The sequence below is a fragment of the Anomaloglossus baeobatrachus genome, chromosome 2, assembly GCF_048569485.1.
Source record: "Anomaloglossus baeobatrachus isolate aAnoBae1 chromosome 2, aAnoBae1.hap1, whole genome shotgun sequence".
In the NCBI taxonomy this organism is placed as follows: Eukaryota; Metazoa; Chordata; class Amphibia; order Anura; family Aromobatidae; genus Anomaloglossus; species Anomaloglossus baeobatrachus.
In genome coordinates this window covers 470,782,224-470,808,660 of record NC_134354.1, presented here as the reverse complement: position 1 = coordinate 470,808,660, position 26,437 = coordinate 470,782,224, and the positions used below count along the sequence as shown (strand labels likewise).

The window sequence follows — 26,437 nt, the reverse complement described above, 5'->3', positions numbered from 1 at the left end:
TGTTCAGGAGGTCACACACACACATGCATCCTCTGATTTTTGATTTCAAAGATTTGGAAGAAAAGCGGGTCCAGTCTGGACTCCCGGCATGTCCCTTCTCACCCCACTGTGTCGGCGGTGCTGTTAAGGTTGATTTCAGGGCTGGAGCCTTCACATGCCGCGCTCCTTCGCCATCCCTTGGGGCTCTGGTTTGAAGTGGGAGCCATCACGGTTCTCACTGCTTTGCAGGAGACCGGTCTCCATCCGCAGCCCTGTTCAGGATCCTGCCGGACGGAGCGATGACCCCCCAGGGACCTGGCACCTGCGTCTCAAGCTAAGTACTGAGACGTTATTACCACAGAAAGTGGTCTTTCTAGGGGTCCCTTGTACTTTATTTGTGGGGGAGAATGTGTTATATGTATGTTTTAACATTTCCGGCCGGTTCTCCAGTTTTCACTGGAGAACCGCGCCGATGGTGCCTGCACGCTGGCCGCATGTTTAAATCTAGGCCCCGGCTTCGCCTGAGGCCTAGTTTCGATTCTATGTCAGTCAGTGCAGTGAGACAGGGTGGCTCCGCCCACCGGCTGCTCAGCACAGGGAAGGGACACTCCTCACTGAGGAAAGATTCCCTCCCCTGTATGCCTCATTGGCCCTCCGTCCTGCTCTCAGAGTAGGCCCCGCCCCCTCTCCTCGCTGCGGACGCCATTTTCTCAGCGTTCTAGGGCACAGAGATCAATGTCTGAAAACACATTGTGACAAATGGGGGCCTGGGACAGAGCCCCCAGTTCTGGGGGATCTGGAGGGCACAGAGATGCCCCTATGTTAAACAGTCTGGCAAGCCACAACCTCCGGTTGTGCAGCTGCTTATACACTTTGTTTATATACTCTGCTGGGGGTTTTTTTCCGAAAAGCCCCCACTTCTGGGGAATCTGGAGCAGAGATGTTATGTTAAACGGTCTGGCAAGCCACAACCTCTGGTTGTGCTGCTGCTTATATACTCTGTTTATATACTCTGCTGGGGGTCTTTCTGGACAGAGCCCCCACTTCTGCAGCATGTCTCATATCAGTGCAGGGCTGCAAGGCTGTTTTTTATTACGCACCACATGTTGACTCGTACTGTCTGTACCGAGCACATAACCACATTGTGATGCCTGCGCTGACATAGTGGTGCCTCAGCCTGGAGGCTTATCCCCAGTGGTCCCTCCGGCTGCTCCGGCTCCGGGGTAGAATCCCTCTCTCCAGGGGACAGCTGTCCCGGACACTGCTGAGCATGCATCAGCCCCCTTCTCAGGGCGCTTGCGCTGCTACGGCTCGCTCAGCAAAGCTCACAGAGGATTCTTCATCTGGGAGCCCGTCCTCCTAAAATGGAGACGCAGGGTCCCCTTTCCCTCCTCGCCCCGCGGCTCTGGTTCACGAGCTGACTCGCAGGACAAGGAGGACGCCTTACTGGGGGCTCGGACGCTCTCCATGTACCCCATTGATCTGTCCAAAAGTGACGCAGATGCTAATGATTTGATTGCGTCCATTATATTTGTACTGGACCTCAATCCGCCTGTATCAGGGGAGCACCCCTCTTTGGCTGAAAAGCATCAGTATACCTTGCCTAAGAGAACAAGGAGTGTGTTCCTTATCCACTCCAGCATTCAGGTCACTGTGACCAAGCCCAGAGCCTGTCCTGACAGACGCTTCCCAGAGCGTGGTTCTGATGACTGTTTCCCCCTTCCACCAGTGGTGGTCAAGGAGTGGGCTCATTCACCAAAGGTGGACCCTCCGGTGTCTAGACTTTCAGCCCGGACAGTTGTATCAGTGGCTGACGGCACCTCTCTGAGGATCTCACTGTCCGCCAGGTTGTCCTTCTGGCCAAATCTATATATGAGGCGGCAGGGGCCTCGTTCTCCCCATCTTTTGCAGCAGTGCGGGCTCTCAAAGCCATCTCTGCTTCTCAGGAGGAGATGCATTCCCTCACCAGGGCCTTTATGCCCGAATTGGTTGCCTTAACTTCCAGGCTTCAGTCTTTTCATCCTATAGCTGGAGACTGTCACCGCACTGCGGTGGCCTTGGCTACTTCCCTCGCTATCCGCAGTTTCCTGTGGCTTCGAGAGTGGAAGGCAGATGCTTCTTAAGAAGTTCCTTGCTGGACTCCCTTTTGCTGGGACCAGTCTATTCGGTGAACAACTGGATGAAATTATTAAGGAAGCTTTTGGCAGGAAGAGTACTTCCATGCCGCAACCCAGGAAACCTTCCAGGGCAGGAACCAGTCGAGGTTTCGTTCCTTTCGTTTCCTCTAACTGGTCGTCCTCTAAGCCCTCGGCCTCGTCCACTAACTCAGCCAAGGTCCGTAAACCAACTGGCGCATGAAGCCGCGTCCTAAGTCGGCAGGAGCTGCTGCCACCAAGGCAGCCTCCTCTTGATTATCTGGCCGCGCCAGTAACGTCCTTGGTCGGTGGCAGGCTCTCCCTCTTGGGCGACGTGTGGTTTCAACACTTCTTCGATCAGTGGGTGTTGGTTACCATCTCCCACGGCTACAGAATAGAATTCTATTCAGCTGCCAAACAGATTTTTTCTGACAACTCCCCCCTGCTCCAAGGCCGCCGCCTTCTCACAGGCCGTGGCATTCTTGCAGGCCAATGGAGTAATTGTACCAGTTCCCGACTGGGAACGGTTCTGAGATTTCTACTCAAATCTCTTCCTAGTCCCCGAAAAGGACGGTGCCTTCCGACCTGGATCTCAAGCTTCTCAACAAGCATGTTCAGGTGCGGCAATTTTGCATGGAATCTCTGCGATCAGTCAATGACCCAAGGAGATTTCTTAGCATCCATCGACATCAGAGATGTCTCTCTGCATGTGCCATTCGCAGTTTCACACCAGCGTTGGCTACGTTTTGTAATCGGAGAGGAACATTTCCAATTCGTGGCTCTCCCCTTTGGGTTAGCCACGGCCCCTCGTGTATTCACCAGTTGCGGTTCTGCTCCTCCAGGGGTTGGTAGTGATTCCTTACCTGGACGCCCTTCTAGTCAGGGCTTCATCCAGTGCAGACTGTCAGCGGAGTGTCTCGCTCACTCTCGCCACGCTTGCAAGTCCACTCTGACCCCGACCCAGGAACTTACGTACCTAGGGATGCAATTCGAGACTCGGCTGGCACTTGTGAAGCTGCCCTTAGTCAAACAGCAGTCTCTTCATCTGGCGGTTCGCTCTCTGCTGAGGCTCCGCCGTCATTCCATCAGGCACCTCATGCAGGTGCTGGGTCAGATGGTGGCGTCAATAGAAGCGGTTCCCCTTGCCAGTTCCATCTGCGTCCCCTGCAGCTGGACATTTTCCGCTGTTGGGACAAGGGACTTCTTCCTTGCACAGGCTGGTGGCTCTGTCGCCACAGACCAGGAGCTCTCTTTAAGTGGTGGCTTCGGCCCCTCTCTCTGTACCAGGGACGCTCCTTTCTGGCCCCGTCATGGGTGATTCTCACCACGGATGCCAGTCTATCCGGCTGGGGAGCAGTGTTTCTCCACCACCGAGCACAGGGCACTTGGACTCCATCCGAATCCGTCCGAATCAGCCCTCTCGATCAATGTGCTGGAAATCAGGGCTGTAGTCCTAGGACTCGCAGCCGCCTAGCAATGTTGGAAGTTCAACATATCCTTCAGTGGACGGAGGACTCCAAGTCCACCATATCCGCAGTCCACATCCCAGGCACAGAGAACTGGGAGGCAGATTATCTCAGCCGTCAAACCGTGGACAGCGGCGAGTGAGCCCTGCATCCGGCAGTGTTCCGGTCAATTTAGCAGGCAGGGCACTCCGGGAGTGGATCTAATGGCATCCCGGCACAACAACAAGGTCCCGGTTTACGTGGCTCGCTCCCACGATCCTCAGGCCTTGGCAGCGGACGCGCTGGTTTCAGACTGGTCCCAGTTCCGTCTGGCCTACGTGTTTCCCCCTCTAGCTCTCTTGCCCAGAGTCCTGCGCAAGATCAAAATGGAGGGCCGTCGGGTCGTACTCATCGCCCCAGGCCCAGGCGAGCTTGGTTCCCAGACCTGCTCCGTCTGTTCGTAGAGGTGCTGTGGCATCTCCCGGACCGGCCAGACGTTCTCTCAGAGGGTCCGTTTTCCACAACAATTCTGCGGCTCTCAGATTGACGGCGTGGCTCTTGAGCCCTGAATCCTTACGGCTTCAGGCATTCCTTCCGAGGTCATCTTCACTATGACTCAGGCTCGGAAGTCTTCCTCGGCCAGGTTTTACCTCAGGACTTGGAGAATTTTCCTGTCCTGGTGTCGTTCTTCCGGCCATGCTCCTTGGCCGTTTTTTCCTTGCCGACCATCCTGTCCTTTCTACAGTCCGGCCTGCAGCTAGGTCTGTCCCTCATTCCCTCAAGGGACAGGTCTCGGCTCTGTCAGCGGCGTATCGCCCGACTGGCCCAGGTGCGCACCTTCATACAGGGCGCATCTCACATCATTCCGCCTTACCGGCGGTCTCTGGATCCCTGAGACCTTTCTTGGTCCTCATGGCCTTACAGAAACCCCCCTTTGAGCCTCTTAGGGAGGTTTCGTTGTTTAGTCTTTCACAGAAAGTGTTTTTTCTGGTGGCCATAATTTCTTTCAGGAGAGTCTCTTATTTGACTGTGCTCTCTTCGGAGTCACCCTTTTTGTTTTTTTTCACAAAGACAAGGTGGTTCTCCATCCAACTCCGGGCCTTCTCCCTAAGGTGGTGTCTCCGTTCCACCTTAACCAGGACATTTCATTGTCTTCCCTTTGTTCGGCCCCTGTGCATCGCTTTGAGAAAGCGTTGCATGCTTTAGATTTGGTGCTGACGCTCCGGATCTATGTGTCACGCACCGCTGTTTTTTTTTTTTTTTTTTTTTTTTTTTTTTTAGGCGGTGCACCTCTCTTTTTGTGCTGACCACAGGTCAGCGCAAGGGTCTCTCGGCTTCTAAACCGACCCTAGCTCATTGGATTAGGTCGGCCATATCCGATGCCTACATATGTTCTCAGATGCCTCCCCCGCCAGGGATTAAGGCGCACTCGACCAGAGCTGTCGGTGCCTCTTGGGCTACGGCTCAGCAGGTCTGTCAGGCTGCCACTTGGTCTAGTCTGCACACCCTTTCGAAGCACTACCAAGTGCATGCTCATGCTTCGGCAGATGCGAGCTTGGGCAGACGCATCCTTCGGACGGCTGTCGCCCATTTGTGAAGTTAGGTTTCGCCTACTTCTCAGTTTCTGTTTATTTCCCACCCATGGACTGCTTTGAGACGTCCCATGGTTTTGGTCTCCCATAAGGAACGATAAAGAAAAAGAGAATTTTGTTTACTTACCGTAAATTCTTTTTCTTATAGTTCCGACATGGGAGACCCAGCACCCTCCCTGTTGCCTGTTGGCAGCTTTCTTGTTCCGTGTGTTTTCACCGGCTGTTGTTGTAGACAGAAGTTCCGGTTATTCCGGGTTTTACTCTATCTCTACTTATGGGTGGATGTCCTCCTTCAGCTTTGGCACTAAACTGGTTGGATTTGTCATCCGGGGAGTGTATATGCTCGGAGGGAGGAGCTACACTTTTAGTGTAGTACTTTGTGTGTCCTCCGGAGGCAGAAGCTATACACCCATGGTTTGGGTCTCCCATGTCGGAACTATAAGAAAAAGAATTTACGGTAAGTAAACAAAATTCTCTTTTTTTGCGTACCATACGGTCAAGCTGCTCCCACAACAGCTTAATAAGGTTGAGATCTAGTGACTGGGCTGGCCACTCCATTACAGATAAAATACCAGCTGCCTTCTTCTTCCCTAAATAGTTCATGTATAATTTGAAGGTCATTGTCCTGTTGTAGGATGAAATTGGCTCCAATCAAGCGCTGTGCACAGGGTATGGTATGGCATTGTACAATGGAGTGATAGCCTTTCTTATTCAAAATCCCTTTTACCTTGTACATTACCTCCACCATGCTTGACAGATAGCGTCAGGCACTCTTCCAGAATCTTTTCAGTTGTTCTGTGTCTTACAAATGTTCTTCTGTGTGATCCAAACGCCTCAAACTTTGATTTGTCTTTCTATAACACTTTTTCCCAATCTTCCTGTGTTCAATGTCTGTGTTCTTTTGCCCATATTAATCTTTTCCATTTATTAGCCAGTCTCAGATATGTCTCTTTCTTTGCCACTCTGCCCTGAAAACCAGCATCCCGGAGTCGCCTCTCCACTGAAGACGTTGACACTGGCGTTTTGCGGGTACTATTTAATGGAACTGCCAGTTGAGGACCTGTGAGGCGTCGATTTCTCAGAATAGAGACTCTAATGTACTTGTCTTGTTGCTCAGTTGTGCAGCGAGGCCTCCCATTTCTTTCTACTCTGGTTAGAGCCTGTTTGTGCTCTCCTCTGAAGAGAGTAGTACACACAGTTGTAGGAAATCTTCAGTTTCTTGGCAATGTCTCGCATGGAATATCCTTCTTTACCAAAAACAAGAATAGACTGTCGAGTTTCACATGAAAGTTCTTTTTTGTGGCCATTTTGAGAGTTTAATGGAACCAACAAATGTAATGCTCCAGATTCTCAACTAGCTCAAAGGAAGGTCAGTTTTTATAGCTTCTCTAATCAGAAAAACTGTTTTCAGCTTTGCTAACATACATGCACAAGGGATTTCTAAACATCTTTTAGCCTTCTAACACAGTTACAAACACAATGTACCATTAGAACACTGGAGTGGTGGTTAATAGGTGATGGGCGTCTATACATGCATGTAGATATTGCATTAAAAAAACAGACGTTTGAAGCTAGAATAGTCATTTACCACATTAACAATGTATAGAGTGTATTTCTGTTTTAATTTAATGTTAGCATCATTGAAAAAAATGTGCTTTTCTTTCAAAAATAAGGAAATATCTAAGTGACCCTAAACCTTTTAACTGTAGTGTACAATTCAATGGGGAGGCTCCATAATAAATGTAAAAAGCACCACGGTGATAATATATGAAAATAATATATACAACTATATACAATACCTACTGTACATGGAGTAGCAATTTAAGAGACAGAAACCAATGCATATAAAGGAGAATGATATAGTTGGAGACCAACATTGATTCAGCTAGCATATAGAGGTTGATATTCTATCTCTTATTCCAGCTACCTTGGGACATATGGTGTGTATATATAGCTGACATACAGTAAAGAAAATGGAGTCTGTGTAAGATAAAGGGTGGTAGACCGGCAGGAGAACAGGCACTAGAGGCAACAATAATGTTATGGGATTGAAGAAAAAGTATATAGGGGAGGACCATATAGAAGAGTTGTGGAGGAGCTGAGCTGGAAGAGCCTCTGTCCCCCCTCCCTGACACAAAGCGTCATCAGTGACGTCCATGTCAGGGGCTGGATAGGAGGTGAATCTTTCCTTTTTATTTTACAAAGGGGCTACTTCATTTGAAAAGTATTTGTCCATGTAGTGGACAAACGCTTTTAACCCCTTAACGACCTATGACGTACTATGTACGTCATGGATCGTGTGCCGGTAAGCCCCGCCCCCTGCCGCCGGCAGGCGGCGGCGAGACGCGCACATATCAGCTGTTATCAACAGCTGATATGTGTGCCTGCTAGCCGCGGGTGGAATCGCTTCCACCCGCGGCCATTAACCCCTTACATTTCGCTGCCAAAGTCTTGGCAGCGATATGTATATGGGCGCCGCCATGACAGTGACTTAAACCGCCCCCACCGGAAGTCACGTGACATGATCACGTGACTTTCGGCGGTTGCCATGGTAGCACAGGGTCATGTGATGACGCCTGTAGCTAACATGAGTCACTTCCTCTCAATGCCGGAATACAGCCGGCATTGAAAGTGAAGCAGCAAATCTGCAGTTCTCAGCTCTGTAGCTGAGATCTGCAGATAGTGCAGAGCGATCGGATTGCTGATCGCAATAGCCCCCTAGGGGGACTAGTAAAATAAAAAAAAATTTTAAAAAATTAAAAAAAATAAAAAAACCTAAAAGTTCAAATCACCCCCCTTTCACCCCATTGAAAATTAAAGGGTTAAAAAAATAAAAAATACACACATATTTGGTATCGCCACGTTCAGAAATGCCCGATCTATCAAAATATAAAATCAATGAATCTGATCAGTAAACGGCGTAGCGGCAAAGAAATTCCAAACGCCAAAATTACGTTTTTTGGTCGCCGCAAATTTTGCGCAAAATGCAATAACAGGCGATCAAAACGTAGCATCTGCGCAAAAATGGTACCGTTAAGAACGTCAGGTCGAGATGCAAAAAATAAGCCATCACTGAGCCTCCGATCCTGAAAAATGAGAACGCTACGGGTTTTGGAAAATGGCGTATAACGTGTGCCACGTTTTTTGGACAAGCTTGTGAATTTTTTTTAACCCCTTAGATACAAGTAAACCTATACATGTTTGGTGTCTACAAACTCGCACCGACCTGAGGCATCATACCCACACATCAGTTTTACCATATAGTGAACACTGTGAATAAAATATCCCAAAAACTATTGTACAATGACACTTTTTTTGCAATTTTTCCGCACTTGGAATTTTTTTGCCGTTTTCCAGTACACTATATGGTAAAACTTATGGTTTCATTTAAAAGTACAACTCGTCCCGCAAAAAACAAGCCCTCATATGGCAAGATTGATGGAAAAATAAAGTTACGCCTCTCGGAAGAAGGGAAGCAAAAAACAAAAACGCAAAAACGGAAAGTGCCTGGGGGCTGAAGGGGTTAAAGTGATTGTCAATTATTCTGTATTATTGGACAGTTATGGAAACTATATGAAATTCTCATGTAGTTGTGCAAAAAGCTATTAAAAAAAAAGTTTAAACTGGTAGCTATGTTTAGGATAGCCCATCAATTCTAGATCTGTGGGGGCCAAAATTAATTTTGGTACCTTCGATCAGCTGTTTGAAGTATTTGCTGCCTACGGACTTATTCTGACTTCCGTGAATTACTAACTTGCTCTGTACATGAAAATCACAGAACATGAAGCCATTGACGTATATAATGCTATTCACATGTCTGTTGTGTTTTTTGTGTGATAATCAGTGACAGCAGCGAAATGGCATCAGTTTGTGTGTTGTCCATGATTATCATTGCAATGTATGTAAGAAACTGTGCCATTTTTTTCATATATGAAAACTGAAAGAAGCCAGCTCTTTGTACCGGATCATTCACAGGTGACCCATCAATATAACAGAGTATCCCATGTCTTTTTGCAGAACAATGTAAAGTATCTTATAGAAATGACTTTATTTTTTAGACTTTAAGATACAGTACATCTTTTCTTAGTGCTTTAGGGTAAAGAAAAGGTTATTATTTTATTTCACAATGGTAACAGAAGTAGGATTTCATACAAGGGCAAGTTATAGTCTATATATTGGGGAGGAGGATCTATTAAGATAAAATGTATAAAATCCTAGCATTTATATTGCAAAGTTCCACAGCTCTTTACTTTTGAGAATCTTGTACCATTGTTCATCACAGGCCCAAGTACAATTATTTTGGATAAATGGGCTCAATTTTGTAAAAATAAAAAAAGTAATATTTTTAGGCCCTAACGTTTTTATTTTTCTGTTGATAGAGCTGACGGACAGAGAGCTTATTTTGTATTTTTTTTTGGGGGGATGACCAACAAACCATTCTGGTACTTTTCTTTTTCTTTACCCCATTTATCATGATAATAAATATGATATGAATTCCTTCTTCTGAAGCCTGGGTGCATGACGCGTCCTTCGTCATGCACACTATGCGGCATTGAGGTCCTGCGCAGGCGAACTTTGATATGCCCTGCTCAAATCAAAGTATTGTAGTGTGCCTGCACAGGACCTCAATACCGGTCTGTGTGCATGACGTAGGACGCGTCATGCACGCCGACTTCAGAAGAAGGAAGACCAAGATGGCAAAAGAGGAGGCGCCGGCATCGGAGAGCGATGCCACCCATTTGACTAGTCTGTATCGGAGCGACCTCCTAGGTGAGTGTTATAAAGTCTTTATGTTCTACACAGCGGCCTCAGCTCTTATATACTGTATTCTAGAATGCTGTATATAAGAGCCCACTGGGGGTGGCTGCAGCCTATCTGCCCCAAATCTGGTGACAGGTTCTCTTTTTAAGTAATTTATATTCTACAGAATTGAAACCATCAAATCTCCAAGGAAAATATATTCTTCGAAGACCTCTTTTCTCAATTTACTGTCCTGACTTGTGTACTAACCTGATTTACTGCAGATGTAATATTTTAATTTCTAGATAATTTCCATATGGTCTTATTGAATATAACTGACCTAATATATTACATAATGAGTAGCAGTGCTATAGATGTTTGGTTTCTTTGAGTGACCTTTGTGCTCATTATTTTTTTTTGTTTTGTTTTTATATATTTAGGAAAAGAGTGAATTCATTTTGGACTGCCAAGTGCCCAGCAAGAAAAAGTGGCAAATAAAATAGAAATGTGGAACAACACTGATATTCAGCAAGTTCAACTTTATATGGACTATACAAAGAAACCTAAAGAATACCTTGGTGCTTTTTAAATACTAGCCAAATGTTATTTTGTATTTATTTCTCTATTAAAAAATAAATAAATAAATTAAAAATGGTTTCTGCATGGTTTAAAACAAGTGCTTCTCAAATTCTGATGTATCCTAACCCATAGACTTTGGTGAGGCAGAGCTTAGGAGTACATTTTTACCTATGTGAATATAAATTGCACAAGCATTTATGACTTTGGGAATCTCTGGTTTATCAATATAATTTGTATAACCTCAAAATAAGCACATTTGTCAATTGTGTCTCATTTACATCCTCAAATGTGGTATTTACAGTTGTGAAAGAACCTACATTGGTGAAAGTTAACAAAAACCACAAAACAGTATCAATCTAGACAAACAGATACTCTTGCTAGTAAACAATTCTCTGGACCAGTACTTGAGTGAGCAGGGACTAATACAGATTTAAAACGTAACAATCAATTTAATTTTTAGGATTGAGGACTGAGATCAGGGTTTTATGATGGCCACTCCAAAACATTTGATTTTGTTATCCTTAAGCCACTTTGTAACAAGTTTAGCAGTATACTTCGGGTCATTGTCCATTTGGAAGATCCGTTTCCGCCCAAGATTTAAGTTCCTGGCCGATGTCTTGAGATGTTGCTTCAGTATTGACACAATCTTCTTTCCTCATGATGCCATCTATTTTGTGAAGTGCAATAGTCCCTCCTGCATCAAAACCACCCCACAACATGATGCCTCCACCCCTGTGTTCCACAGTTAGCCTTAAGCCCAAGAACATCATCCTATGTGTGCTGCGGATTTGCTGCACATTTGCTGCAGAAAATGTCTAACATTTCTGCAGTCATTCCCCAGCAAAACCTATGGGTATAAAAAAAAAAAATGCTGTGCGCACATTTTTTTTTTTTTTTTTTTATACCCGCGGATTTACCCTCGGAATTTCCGCTACGGAATTAATGTGCATGTCACTTCTTTTCCGTAGGGACCTGCGGTTTTTGCCATAGATAATGGTAAAAAACCTCAGGGACCAACCCGCAGCAAAAACACGAGTGCGATTTTTGCCACGGGTGCGGTATTCTGCCAGAGGGTGCAGATTTTTCTTAAGAAAAGTCCATTTTCTAGTGCGCACATAGCCTAAAAGCTTCTCCCTTTTTCCTACAAACGTGACGATGGTCATTATGGCCAAGTAGTTCAAGTTTCATCAGACCACAGGACATGTCTCCAAAAAAAATGAAGGTCTTTGTTCCTGTGTGCATTTTGCAAACATTAATCTGGCTTTTTTGTTTCTTTTGGAGTAATGACTTCTTCCTGGCAGAGTGGCCTTTCAGCCCATTTTGATACAGTACTTATTTCACTGTGGTAATGACAGTCTAACCAGCTTCTGCCAGCATCTTCACAAGGTCTTTTGCTTTTGTTCTTGAGTTAATATTCACATCAACAAAAGCAAAAGACCCTGTTGGCAGAAGCTGGTTAATTTTGTCATTATCAATTCGGCCCTTTGTTTGTCCCTATACAGTCTGTGGACACAGAAACCCAAATTATAGTTTGTGCTTTGCTCCAGCAGTAAAATTTATTTGGGCCTCATGTACATGTCACCACCCAGCTACCATTTGCATGCTCTGATCCCTGTGTCCCCTGCCGGCAACAGCAGATGTTCGTCAGCTGTAATTTGACATGGGCTATGTTAGGGGTGCCGCAGGGGACAAAAGGCTCAGAGCTGCCCAAGGATCTCAGAAGTAGACTTTTTTTTTTAATTAATTATGCTTTCCAGTTAAAGATTTCTGGCCTCTAATGGCTAGAACTGGGTTAAAAGCCAAATTCCTGGGGCCCAGAACCCCATTCCCAGGATTGTTGGGAGTCCCAGAAGTCGAACCAATATTCATTGTTTCTGGAATGTAACAATGTAGCCAAGTGCTACTTTAAAAAAAAAAAAAAAAAATTCAACAGAGTTGAGTAAAAAGATTTGCAAAACCCAGGCGCAGCTGCCATGTTGGTAGTCTGTGGCTTCTAGGCCAGAGCTGTCATGGCTTGACTAAGGGGCTCGATCCGGTGATCTCTGGTTGTGTGGTGGGTTTCCCTCCTGTTGGACCACAGCTAACATTTCCCCTGGTTTGTTCGTTCTCATATGAGTGGAAGGGCTCAGTCATAACAAGAGCACTGTGAGCCTCCTCCTACCTGCTAGCATCACTGGCACTTTATATTATTAGTATTCCCAGGGCAACGTCAAATGGCAACTATGATATCGAGCGGGGCCTATTCATCAGAAGAGACTTAACCTTCCTGCTCCATATGACTCCATCCTCTTCTTTTCTCCCAAATAAAGTTGTTTTACCCTACCTCTTTTTTCTTTCTTATTCTTACTTCTCTTCATACCTCTCTTTTTATTGTAAAATTGTTAAAACTAATAAAAATATTGGAACTAGATTGAAGAGGAGCTGCAAAACTGGGAAGCTGTATGAAGAGTCTTTGTTATAAGGCAAGATTAAAAGAATTACTTTTATACAGTGTTGTCCACCCATATCCTGTCCACCACCATTAACTTGAAAACGGCAGCAGCTATAGGCATAGAAGTGGTGTCTAGGTATAGTAAAGTAGCCATGCGCTACGCAGTTAAACAATCTATAGCGCCACCTGGTGGAAAACAAAGGAGTTAGCATTTTTTTTATCTCAAAAACGGAACGAGATAGAGAAAAAAAAAAGTGAATTACAAAGTTGTAAGGCATCATCAATTCAATACGAATCGACACCTTGCATTCAGAAATGCTATGATTAGAAAGTTTAAAACTCACAAGGCTGCGGACGTGAAGCGATACCTCATGGAAACCTTCCTACAAGTCATTGGGTATGGTGGCTTGCTGGAGTGGCCTCCATGATCCCCTGACCTGACCCCATTGGACATCTTTCTGTGAGGTCACATCAAATAGGTGTATGCGACCCCTTCACCAACATTGCAGGACCTACGACGAAGTATCACAGATGCTTGTGCAAATGTGTCACCTACCATATTGCACAATGTGCAGCAAGATACAGTATGCTGTCCAGATGTGCATTGCAGCTGACGGTGGCCACTTTGAGCATCAAAGTTAAATGAGCGCTATATGCGTGACCAGCATTCAATGTTTGGCGGTGGGGGGGGGTCATGGGTTTCATATCAGCATTTCTGTATGCAAGGTGTCGATTCGTATTGAATTGATGATGCCCTACAATTTTTTAATTCACTTTTTTTCTCTATCTCGTTCCGTTTTCGAGATAAAAATGCTAACTCTGTTGTTTTCCACCAGGTGGCGCTATAGGTGGTTTCATTACGTAGTGCATGGCTACTTTACTATACCTAGACACCACTTCTATGCCTATAGCTGCCGCCGTTCTTAAGTTAATGGCGGTGGACACACTGTATAATCTTGAGATGAGTTGTCCAAGCGGATGTGATTAACTTGTATATGTATGTAAGTGGTCCATTTAAGATGTAAAACCTGCTTAGAAGACAAGGGAGGAAGGAGGCACTCCCTCCGAAAGAAAGGTTCGCATACCGTAACAACTACTATTAACCTGTGTAATAAACAGCTGGAGTGCCACAGGTTCACCATCACTGCGTGACTAGCTGATCACAGTAGAACTGCTGACGCTGTCAAGAAAGGCTGGGAGAAAACATAAATAAATATGTACATGTGTCTTTCTGAATGTTTGGTCACTGGATCGACGTTTGGGATCAAGACGGAAACATTAGCTCTTCTGGAGCAGACTGGACCATATCATTATTGCTACCCCCTTACCCATCCCTCGGTTGATCTTGATGGACATTTGTCTTTCTTCAACCGTATTCACTTTGTAACTATAAAAAATATACTTAATATTTTGCTTCATGGAAAAGAAAATATCAATATTGTATGAAATAATGGACATCTCTAAGGGCAAAGATGTGAATATATGATTTGTATAGTCCTTCACTGAAAACAGCAGGTGGATGGAGCAACAGTACTTCCCCCACTTCACCACTAGATGGCATCAGTGTGCATGCTGCCAGGCAACCAGCCTACAACACTGTGCCTGAGGTGCAACTGCCAGGTGACCTGTGCTGGGCACTGTGCTCTCCTGCTCGTGTATGAGACGTGTACCAGCCATATCTGCAGTAAGTCTATTAGTTCTGTCTGTAGTCTGCATATTCTTCTAAACTACTTAGTTTAGTTTAATCCACGTCAATAATACTGCAGTCATGTGTATATAATTAATTTCAGTGCATAACATTTCTTACAATGTCATATTTATATAGCTTCATATGAGTTATGGCAGCACATAACTTTATACATGTATTTATAACTTTATATCTGTATAATTATGTACTGTATACATGTGTACAGAACTTCATATATGTGTATATGATTGTATACAAGGTTGTACACACACACATGACTGCATATCTGTATATAGCTCCATACATGCATCTCTTGTGCATTTTATATATATATATATATATATTTATATATATATATATATATATATATATATAGCTTTGAAAAACTATGCCTCGTGAATATTTTCTAATTTTTTTCACATTACAACTTTGCTCTATTGGGATTTTATGTGATACACCAAGTTGCAAGTATTTATGAAGTATAAAGGAACTAATGCATGGTTTTCTAAATAAAAAAAAAAATATATATATATATACGGTATATACAGTATATATAATATATGTAGATTTATATATTTATGAACATTTTAACTTGAATTTGTATTCAGCCCCCCCAGGTCAATACTTTGTAGTACCACCTTTTGCTGCAATTACTGCTGCAAGTCTTTTTTGGTAAGTCTCTACCAGCTTTGCACATTCAGAAGTTTTAATTTTTACCTATTCTTTGCAAAATAGCTCTAGCTCAGTGAGATTGGATAGGGGCATCTGTGAAAAGAAATTTTCAATGCTTGCTACAGATATGGCACCATTCTATTGTAGCTCTGGCAGTGTGTTTAGGGTCGTTGGCCTGCTGAAAGGTGAACCTGCGCCCCAGTCTCAAGTCTTTTGCAGCCTGTAAGGGTGGCTTTACACGCTGCGACATCACTAGCCGATGCTAGCGATGGCGAGCGTGATAGCACCCGCTCCTATCGTTATGGCGATATGTGAAGGTCGCTGCCGTAGCGAACATTATCACTACGGCAGCGTCACACGTACTTACCTGCTCGGCGACGTCGCTGTGACTGGCGAACCGCCTCCTTTCTAAGGTGGCGGTTCGCTCGGTGTCACAGCGACGTCACTAAGCGGCCGCCCAATCAAAGCGGAGGGTCGGAGATGAGTGGGACGAACATCCCGCCCACCTTCTTCCTTCCTCATTGCTGGCGTGTGGCAGGTAAGGAGAGGTTCCTCGTTCCTGCGGCGTCACACGTAGCGATGTCTGGCGCAGGGACAAGGATTCAACTTCGCCCACGCGACAGCAGCGATAATTGAGAATGGACCCCCATGTCAACGAGGAGCGATTTTGTACGTTTTTGCAACGATCCAAAATCGCTTCTTGGAGTCACACACAACGAGATCGCTACAGCGGCCGGATGTGCGTCACAAAATCCGACCCCAACGAGATCGCTGTAGCGAAATCGTAGCGTGTAAAGCCCGCTTAACAGGTTGTCCTCCAGGATATCCCTGTGTATTTGCTCCATCTATCTTCCCATCAACTCTTACCAGCTTCCCTGTTGAATAGCACTTTCTTCCACATGCCATGTAGGGGACACAGCTAGCATGTGGAAGAACTTGCTCTGGTCAGATGAAACCAAATTAAGATTTTTTTTGTCAAATATAAAATGCTGTGTGGTGTAAAACTAACACTTCACACCACCCTTAAGAAAATCATCCCCACTGTCAAACATGGTGGTGGCAGCATCCTGCTGTGTTGCCATTGAGAGTGGGTGGTCACGTGACCGCAAGTATCATTTGTACTGAGCGAGGCTGAGCAGTCTATTTAGCATGTGACCATATATATGCAAATCGCATACTTGTGATCATTTGATGCCTGTTTTTACCGGCAACTCTAGAGAATCCAGATAGCATGTGGTGCGCATGCTGTAAAGCTGGGTTTACACACTGCAACATCGCAAAGGACATCGCTGTAACGTCACCGGTTTGGTGACGTAACAGCGACCTCCCTAAGTCTCTGCTAAGTCGCTGGTGAGCTGTCAAACAGGCAAACCTGGCCAACAACTCAACAGCGATCCGGACCTGCAGAGGGACCTAGCTGGTTGTTGGGGGCGTTGATAACCAGCCTTTTGAAAGGGAAGTTGCTAACAAAGTCTCTGCAAAGTCTTTCACACACTGAAACTTTCCAGCGATGCTTGCTGCACAGCGGGAAACAAAGGACCTAGGAATGGTCCTGAACGATTTGTAACGATTACAACTTCACAGCAGGGGCCGGGTCGCTGATAGGTTTCACACACTGCAACATCGCAAACAACATCGCTATTGCGTCACAAAACCGGTGACGTTACAGCGATGTCGTTTGAGATGTTGCAGTGTGTAAACCCAGCTTAAGAATTGAGAAGTCTTCAATCACTCTGTGACTACAGACTTTCACCAGAAGAGCAAACAACCCCTTTAATTATATAGAGAGAGGGGAGCCAGCACGATCTGAAAATGGCATGCATCATATAAAAAGTGCAAATTCACAGATTTATTCCAACTGTACTGTAATATAAATGAGATTTTTAGCAAATAATTGATCAATTCTTTGAGCCACCCCTGCCAACGTCACGGCAAATCTCAATAGGGGGGTCCTACTCTATATTCTGTATTTCATGTGCCATGCGGCCTCCTAGATAAAGTTAAAAGCAGAACCATAATGGAGCACACATACCTGTAACCTGTATATATAACCGCTTCTATGTTGCAAAAGAGGCAATTGTGGATAGAGGCCAGCCCAGGACCCAGCATGTGGAGCAAGCTCTACACATACCAGGACTATATCAGAACTGACCCTCCCAGTGCCAGACAGCAACCATTGATAAAGGTGGACCAGATCCAAGTGTGGTGCTTAATTAGCAATGCCTGTGGAAAGGGTGAGGCAACTGAATGTGTACAGCTACCAACAGGAGGAATATATTGCAAACCAAGATCAGGCGTGCATAGCATGGTGGTGACCATGCTGGCTCCTTTTTCCCTTTAATTATATGTATAGTATTGTAGCATAAATAAGTACAAAATATTTATATGGTATGTGGTCAAGACCTCAGTTCGGGTTGAAAGGGAACCTGTCATCACAAGTTAATATGTTAAAGTAATTAAGTGGCCATAATGGGGCTGTTGTAGTGATTTAATAGATACCTGTAGTGCAGAAATCCAAAGCCTGATTCTTGTTTAATTTATTATATACTGTATGCTTTGCTGCAATATCCTTTTAGTTCATTGGGGCGAGACTGGGTATTCTCTTCGACTCTGCTGCGGCATCTCTTCACTTGTGTGAACCTTTTTTTAAATTTTGCACTAGCACTGCTTGTAGCTAGGGCTGTGTGTAAGCATAGTCATCTCCTAGGGGTCTTCAGCAAATTGGCAGCACATGCGCACACTAACATCCGACCGTCTTTAGCTAAATGGCATAGGTGGCAGTGCATGCGCATTAAGATGAGGTCAGAATCCTGTGGCGCCATTCTACTGTAACCCATCCAATGTGAGCATGTGAATGTGCCACCTGCAGTGCAATTTTGCCGAACACCATTGGATTCCAGTGTGTGCATGAGCCTCCCATGCCGCCATTTGCTGAAAACCCCTGTTATATAAATGTACTCAAGCACCATACAAATGCAGAGAGGGTACAGCAGAGCCAATGGCCCTACCCACAGTCCCACCCCAATAGACAAAAAGGGTATTGCAGCAAAACTTCTATAATGAATTAAACAAGAACTAGGCCATGGATTTCTTCATTACAGGTATCTATTAAATCAGTATAACAGCCCCATACCTTTACTTCAACATATTAATTCGTGATGACAGGTTCGTTTTAAATCATCCCATAATATAACCAAGTAAACACATCCATTTGTGCTCTTATGTGTTTTCTGTTTGTAAATTGCAGCAAAGTATGTGTATTCTTGATGATTTTGCCAAGAGGTAAAGTATATGTGTATAAATGAGTAAAAACTCTCCGAAATCTTACTGAAAACCTGTTAAAAATTACATCAAAACAACATGAACAACTATATGTGTTTATAAAACCATTGCAAAAAGTGGGATTTTTTATAAACTTTATGTAGACTTTATTCTCTGAAAAATTCACTTAAAGTAGGGTAGTTTCTGTACATACTCATTAAGAGGGGGGGGGGCACTACTCAGACAACCCCTTCTCAGTTACTATGTTTCCCCTTCGTAACATAATAGCACCTGTACTTACCCTCAGTGTTGGCGCTGTTCATATTCAGAAACCCAGAGTAAGTGAGAGATGTGCCTGCTCAGCTCCATCTGAAGGAGAGGAGAGTGAAGCTAACTCTTCTTGGCCGCAGAGATCGCTTGATATTACAATCTTGTGTGAGCCCGCCGGTGGAGAGCCAGTGCCCAAACTGCTGGAATCGAGCCGACACATAAATGTTATTATTATTTTTCTGGGAGGAAACTAAAGAACTGATCCAAGTGGTGAACAACCCCTTTAAGTCTGCATATAAGATCATCTGACAACTGTAATGTTTGTCAGCTGATTGCAAGACAATCATCGAGAAAAGGGATGTAATGATCATGGTCACAGGAGGTGCAAGCACCACCGGACCCATAGATAAAGGGGGATCGATGACACCTATTTTAGAAACATTCAATTGAAATGTGTTGTGGTACAGAGAACCTGCAGCTCCCTATAGCCATACAGGCCACTGATCTATCAGAGCTACCTGCCACTGGCATGCCAATCATGGGCGACGCATGATGTCACTGCCATATACTACCCTGCCTCACTATACCGGCTATGGAGAAGAAACGGGATGCTGCACATCATGGGAGCGGGGTCAGGTAAGTAGAATTGTTTATTTTTATTTCTTTTTTTTCATTTACTGGAAAAGAGCTCTAGGATGCGGTACATTATTAAAGGAAGGGGCCAGTTTGGAGGACATTATTAAAGGAAGGGCCAGTATGGAGGACATTATTAAAGAAAGGGCAAGAATGGAGGACATTATTAAAGAATGGTGCCAGTATGGAGGACATTATTAAAGAAAGGGCCAGAATGGAGGACATTATTAAAGAAAGGAGCCAGAATGGAGGACATTATTAAAGAAAGGGCCAGTATGGAGGACATTATTAAAGAAAGGTGTCAAACAGGGGGATATTATTAAAAAAAAAAGGGCAGAACAGAGGACAGTATAAAAATGATGGGGCGAAAATGTTGGACATTATTAAAGCACCACTCCAGCCTTTTTTTTTTTTACATTTTATCATTGGAGTGAGTGATGTGTCTAATATAGGTTTCCTGCACTGAGTCTTATACTTACCTACTAGATGCCTCCAATGCTTGCTGGAGCAAGCTGGAGATCACTCTTCAATGCAAGTCTATGAGAGCCTCATTCTGGATTTCATATCTTGCATTGAGATCTTGTGACCGTTGCCTCTGACTTCTCGCAAACAAAAGTTACAGTTATAAAATGGCACTGTGAGACTGGAGTTAATACGCCGGCGGGTAAGTATAATACTAGGGTCACAACAAGCCTTAGCTTAGAAGCACCACTTCAGTGCTAAAATAGTGGTGCTTTAAATAAAGAGGCCAAGAAAAAGGAAATTCTTATTAAAAGATAGAAGCTAGGATTTGTAACATTATTATAGGATAGGTGCCAAGATGCGGGACATTATTACTGAATGGGCCCAGGACAGAGGACATTATTACAGGATAGGGGCCAGGACGAGGGATTATTCAAGTATGGAGGGTATAATTACATGATGGATGACACACAGTAGCTATTTTTGGGCCAGAATGAGGAACATACAGTATATTATTAGTTTATGGTAGCAAGTGTGGAATGTAAATACTGTAATAGGCCATTTGGGGTTCCTTATTACTGTATGGGTCGATTGGGGGGAGCAATATTATTGTATGGAGGACACTATTACTCCACAATGCGAAATAATAATATTCCCCATTTTGGCCAATACATTATTTTTAATTTATGGAGCCACAATATGGGTTGTTCCAACTGCATGATGGCAAAAATGCAGCACACTAATTTTGTATGGGAGCAGAAATAGTGCATTACTTCTGCGGTATATTGTTGCCACTGACGAGGTGGCATTACTGTTGTCTTTCTGCACAAAACCAGGCATTACTATTGTATGGAGGCATAAAGATGAATTTTAATATTTTACTGGGTTCACAAAAGAGAAAATATGCATTTATTTTGTATGGGGGCCACAGAGGGGGACATTTCTACTATTATATATTATAGTAGTATTTTTGGGCACCAATATTATAACAATGGGGCCCAACAAACTCTAGTTACTCCACTGTTCGAGAACTAACGTTTCTATCAATGTTGTATGTCCATATTCACTTATTCACTGAACCCTTTCATTCACCCATTTTGTATGAGGGTTTACACCACTACCGTCTTTATGGTATTATTTTTTTATATATATATATTTTGTTTGCTTTTTACTTTGACAACAATATAAGATAAAGTATGTCCCTGAAAAACAAAGATAATTTAACATGCTGATTTCTGAGTCCACACATTGCAGGGGTGATGTTTTTTGCTTGATTTCTTTTGAAGTCCCTTGTAACTGAAGTTGAATATCGGTACCTCTACTGCATTCAATACAGGGATCTGCAGAGCCTTGTTCCTGGGATCCATTCTTGGGATCACTGGGGGTCCCAGTTTTCAGGAGTGTTCGCTTGGCCAAATGCTTCTGTGTTCTCTATAAAAAAAACACCAACATACTTCTCTTTTTCTGCCAGTGACTTATCTGCAAAAGGACAAACCGATCAGTACAAAATTGGTCATGTCCAACTGACATCTCACAGTTGACTGGCGTCCTCATACACATCTATATATATAATTGCCTTATTCTGTCTGTCTGTCTGTCTGTCTATCTGTCTGTCTATCTGTCTGTCTATCTGTCTGTCTGTCATACTCCAAAATTGTGCCCTTACGGTGACACAAAGCTGATTGGCCGCTGGGCTCGCCATGGTCCCGCCCCCCCACACCGATTGGCCGCTCGCCCAGGCTGCGCCCCCACACGGATTGGCCAGCCGCTCGCCCAGGCTCCGCCCCCCCCACAGATTGGCCTCTCGCCCCGGCACCCTGCAGGCATTGGCAATTCGGCCACGCCCCGCCCCGCCCCCCTCACGCAATGCACGCTAGCTCTGGCCCCGCCCCCTCCCTCCCCCCGCGCATTCCCCGAACTGACACGGCTGTCACCGAGGTGAGTACTGTACTTCCCCCCCACCCCCCCCCCGCACATTCCCCGAACTGACACGGCTGTCACCGAGGTGAGTACTGTACTCCCCCCCCACCCTCACCCCCCCCTCCTCCCCCCCGGCCTCCGCTCGCACGGGAGTGGTGTGGATACGTTGGTAACCATGCTCGCATGGTTACAAGCGCATCAAGGTCCTGCTGCTGCGGCGGAAGAAAACATACACACACATCAGATCACACTCACTCTCACACACACCTCACACACACCTCACACACACCTCACACACACCTCACACACACCTCACATCGCATTCACATACTAAGGCGGGCTTTGCACACTACGACATCGCAGGTGCGATGTCGGTGGGGTCAAATCGAAAGTGACGCACATCCGGCGTCACTTGCGATGTCGTAGTGTGTAAATCCTAGATGATACGATGAACGAGCGCAAAATCGTCGTCATCGTATCATCGCTGCAGCCTCCGACATTTCCATAATGCCGGGGGAGCGACAGGTACAATGTAGTTCCTCGTTCCTGCGGCCGCACACATCGCTGTGTGTGAAGCTGCAGGAGCGAGGAACTTCACCTTACCTGCCTCCCGGCTGCAATGAGAAGGACGGAGGTGGGCGGGATGTTTACATCCTGCTCATCTCCGCCCCTCCACTTCAATTGGCCGCCTGCCGTGTGACGTCACTGTGACGCCGCACGACCCGCCCCCTTAGGAAGGAGGCGGGTCGCCGGCCAGAGGGACGTCGCACGGCAGGTATGTGCGTGTAAAGCTGCCGTAGCGATAATATATCGAACGTGCGACGGGGGCGGGACTATCGCTGCAGTATCGGTAACACATTGTTACCGATGTTGCAACGTGCAAAGCCCGCCTTACAGCATCCGGCGATATCGCTTGCTTCTCGGCCTCGATACTGTGCTGTTGTGACCTTCCAGGACCTGACGGAGGATCACATGGCCAGAGGCATGTGGTATCTCCGGATGTTGTGAGTGTGAGCGCGTGTGTGCGATATCGTCAGTGTCTGTGTGTGTGAGTGGATGCGATCGGGTGTGTGTGAGTGGATGCGATCGGGTGTGTGTGAGTGGATGCGATCGGGTGTGTGTGAGTGGATGCGATCGGGTGTGTGTGAGTGGATGCGATCGGGGGTGTGTGAGTGGATGCGATCGGGTGTGTGTGAGTGGATGCGATCGGGGGTGTGTGAGTGGATGCGATCGGGTGTGTGTGAGTGGATGCGATCGGGTGTGTGTGAGTGGATGCGATCGGGTGTGTGAGTGTCGGCAGAGGAGCACGGCGTGCTGGAGGAGGCTGGGAGCAGAGAGGCTGATCATGGGGAAGGCTGGGAGGGGGAGGCTGATGCTGGGGGAGACTGGGAGGGGAAGGCTGATGCTGAAGGAGACTGGGAGGGGGAGGCTGGGAGGAAGGAGGCTGGGAGGAGAGAGGCTGATCCTGGGGAAGGCTGGGAAGGGGAGGCTGATGCTGAGGGAGGCTGGAAGGAGAGAGGCTGATGCTGGGGGAGGCTGAAAGGAGAGAGGCTGAAGCTGGGAGGAGAGAGGCTGATGCTGGGGAAGGCTGATGCTGAGGGAGGCTGGGAGGGGAAAGCTGATGCTGGGGAAGGCTGGGAGGACGGAGGCTGGGAGGAGAGAGGCTGATCCTGGGGAAGGCTGGGAGAGGGAGGCTGATGCTGGAGGAGGCTGGAAGGAGAGAGGCTGATGCTGGCGGAGGCTGATGCTGGGGGAGGCTGGAAGGAGAGAGGCTGATGCTGGTGGAGGCTGATGCTTGGGGAGGCTGGGAGAGGGAGGCTGATGCTGAGGGAGGCTGGGAGGAGGGAGGCTGGGAGAGGTAGGCTGAGAGAAGAGAGGCTGATGCTGGGGGAGGCTGATACTGGGGGAGGCTGGGAGAGGGAGGCTGATGCTGGGGGAGGGTGGGAGGAGGGAGGCTGGGAGGAGAGAGGCTGATGCTGGGGAAGGCTGGGAGGAGAGAGGCTGATGCTGGGGACAGAGAGGAGAGGCTGATGCTGGGAGGAGAGAGGCTGATGCTAGGATGAGAGAGGCTGATGCTGGGAGGAGAGAGGCTGATGCTGGGAGGAGAGAGGCTGATGCTGGGGGCAGAGAAGCTGATGCTGGGGGCAGAGAGGCTGATGCTGGTGCAGCATGGGGGATGGAGCACGATGGGGGGGTGCGCAGCATCGGGGATGGAGCATGATGGGGGGGTGCGCAGCATCGGGGATGGAGCATGATGGGGGGTGCGCAGCATCGGGGATGGAGCACGATGGGGAGTGCGGAGTATGGCGGATGGAGCACGTTTGGGAGTGCGCAGCATGGCGGATGGAGCACGTTTGAGAGTGCACAGCATGGCGGATGGAGCACGTTTGGGAGTGCGCAGCATGGGAGATGGAGCACGATGGGGGGTGCGCAGCATAGGGGATGGAGCACGATGGGGAGTGCGCTGCATGGGGGATGGAGCATGATGGGGAGTGCGCTGCATGGGGGATGGAGCATGTTTGGGAGTGCGCACCTCCCCCCAACACACACACACACACACACACACACACGCGCGCGCACTGCACAACACACCACACACACACACACACTGGGAACCACAAACAACTGCCCTACACAGACACCCACACACACAGACAACGCTGCACACACACAACACCCAACACACAAACACCGCGGCACACACAAATATACGCACATACCGCACAACACACACATGGCACAAAACATACCTCCCCCCAAAACACACCACACACACACAAACCGCGCAACACACACACAACGCTACAGACACACAGCGCTCCACAAACAACGCAACACACGCAACACACATACAACACCGCTCTCACCCCCCGTCACACCCAGACAACACCCAGAACATGTACAGCCCCTACACAAACACTTGGTAACTACACACAACAACATCTATATATATATATATATATATATATATATATATATATATAACAAAAATCATACATGAACTACACAATACGTAAATTCTAGAATACCCGATGCGTAGAATCGGGCCACCTTCTAGTATAGCAATATTGTCAGATTTGACATTAAGCCTTTAAAGAGTCTGTGTTACGAGGACAAGCCTTTTGTATACAGCCTATTAGATCATATTACATCAGAGAGGGGCTTAGGGTCCCGTTACACAAAACGACGTACCAGCGATCCCACCAGCGATCCGGCCCGGCAGGGATCGCCGGAATGTCGCTACATGGTCGCTATTGAGCTGTCAATCAGGCAGATCTCCACAGCGACCAGCCATCAGCCACCAGCGACCCGTATAACGACGGGTCCCTGCACACTCAGAACCGGCGCTTGTTGGTCTCCCGCCATCAAACACGCCAGTGCGTGCTGCACAGCGGGAGACCAACAAGGAAAAAATTGTTCTGATCGTTTTGTCACGATCAGCGACCTCACAGCAGGGACCCGCTCGCTGCTGCTTGTCACACACAGCGATATCGCTGGTGAGGTCGCTGATATGTCACAAAACCTGTCACTGTGTGTGATGGGGGCTTAAATCTATTGAGAGCTACTGCAAGCAGTGTCTTTCTGGCAGTTTTTGGGCCCATTTACACATAATAGTAATTGGGACAGAATGTTCCTAGGAATGTGTCACAGGGTGTGATGGGATAACTGGGGACCAGGGCTCCTAAACTGGCCCTCGGGCTAGGGGGGCCCTAGCTGTCCTTAATCCCAGAGATACGTCTGATGGTGACGATGTCTGGGATGCCCAGGTGAGGGAGGGGACAGTAGTGGTGAACCCAAAGATATAGACATTCGGGGAAACCAAATCTTGCCTCCTTAAAATAATCCTTCCCCTCCCCCAAGCCTCCGAGTCCTTATAATAATGACCCTGAGCAGGAGCAAACATAGAAATTACAAAACCCCATAGAAAAAATCCTATCTCGACACATAGCCACAGTCACAGAAAGAAATACCGTAATAATAATAATTTTATTTATATAGTGCCAACATATTCCACAGCGCTTTACAATTCAGAAGGGACATGTACAGAAAATGAGTCTTTACAGAATAAAAAAATTCAACAGGTACCAAGAGGAATGAGGGTGATGCTTGCAAGCTTACCGTCTATGAGGAAATAGGGTGGCACAAAAGGTAAATTGGGGAAAAAAGAAAAAGAAAAAAAGCTTGTTATATATGGTCTGGCCATCAAAATAATAGGGGATTCAAAACCAGCTGCATGAAAAGGTCACCAACCAGAAATACACCCAACCTTTTAAGACAGGGAGAATGATATGTATTGTGCCACTTAAAAAGTTATTTTGCCCCTACTGAAGCCCCTTACTCTTGTCACCCTTTATGATACCCCTTCAATGGCCCTCATAGAGAATAATTCCCCCCAAATGCCCCTAAATAGAATGATGCTTCCATATTTTTCCACCTAGACAGCATGATGGCCCAACAAACCCACCACATACGCTCCCATACCTGGCCGCATACCACAGGTGGCGTCACGAATACTACTAATACTACTACTACTCCTATCATTTCTATCTCCTCATCTTTAATTGAGACCGCCGGGGACACGAAACCGGGCCTGGCCGTTGTGACATCCCAAACCGACACCGGACCTGGGA

General features: G+C 46.3%; 1 protein-coding gene across 2 annotated transcripts in view; it reads left to right on the top strand.

The window, feature by feature from the left end:
- TAF1D (TATA-box binding protein associated factor, RNA polymerase I subunit D) overlaps window positions 1-10,543 on the top strand; it is a 54,565-nt gene extending 44,022 nt beyond the window's left edge. For both annotated transcript variants that reach the window (XM_075336348.1, XM_075336349.1), the window contains exon 6: window positions 10,332-10,543. In XM_075336348.1, coding sequence (XP_075192463.1) covers window positions 10,332-10,394 — 63 coding nt within the window. In that variant the 3' untranslated portion in view covers window positions 10,395-10,543. The remainder of the gene's footprint in view (window positions 1-10,331) is intronic.
- Window positions 10,544-26,437: the final 15,894 nt, after the last annotated feature.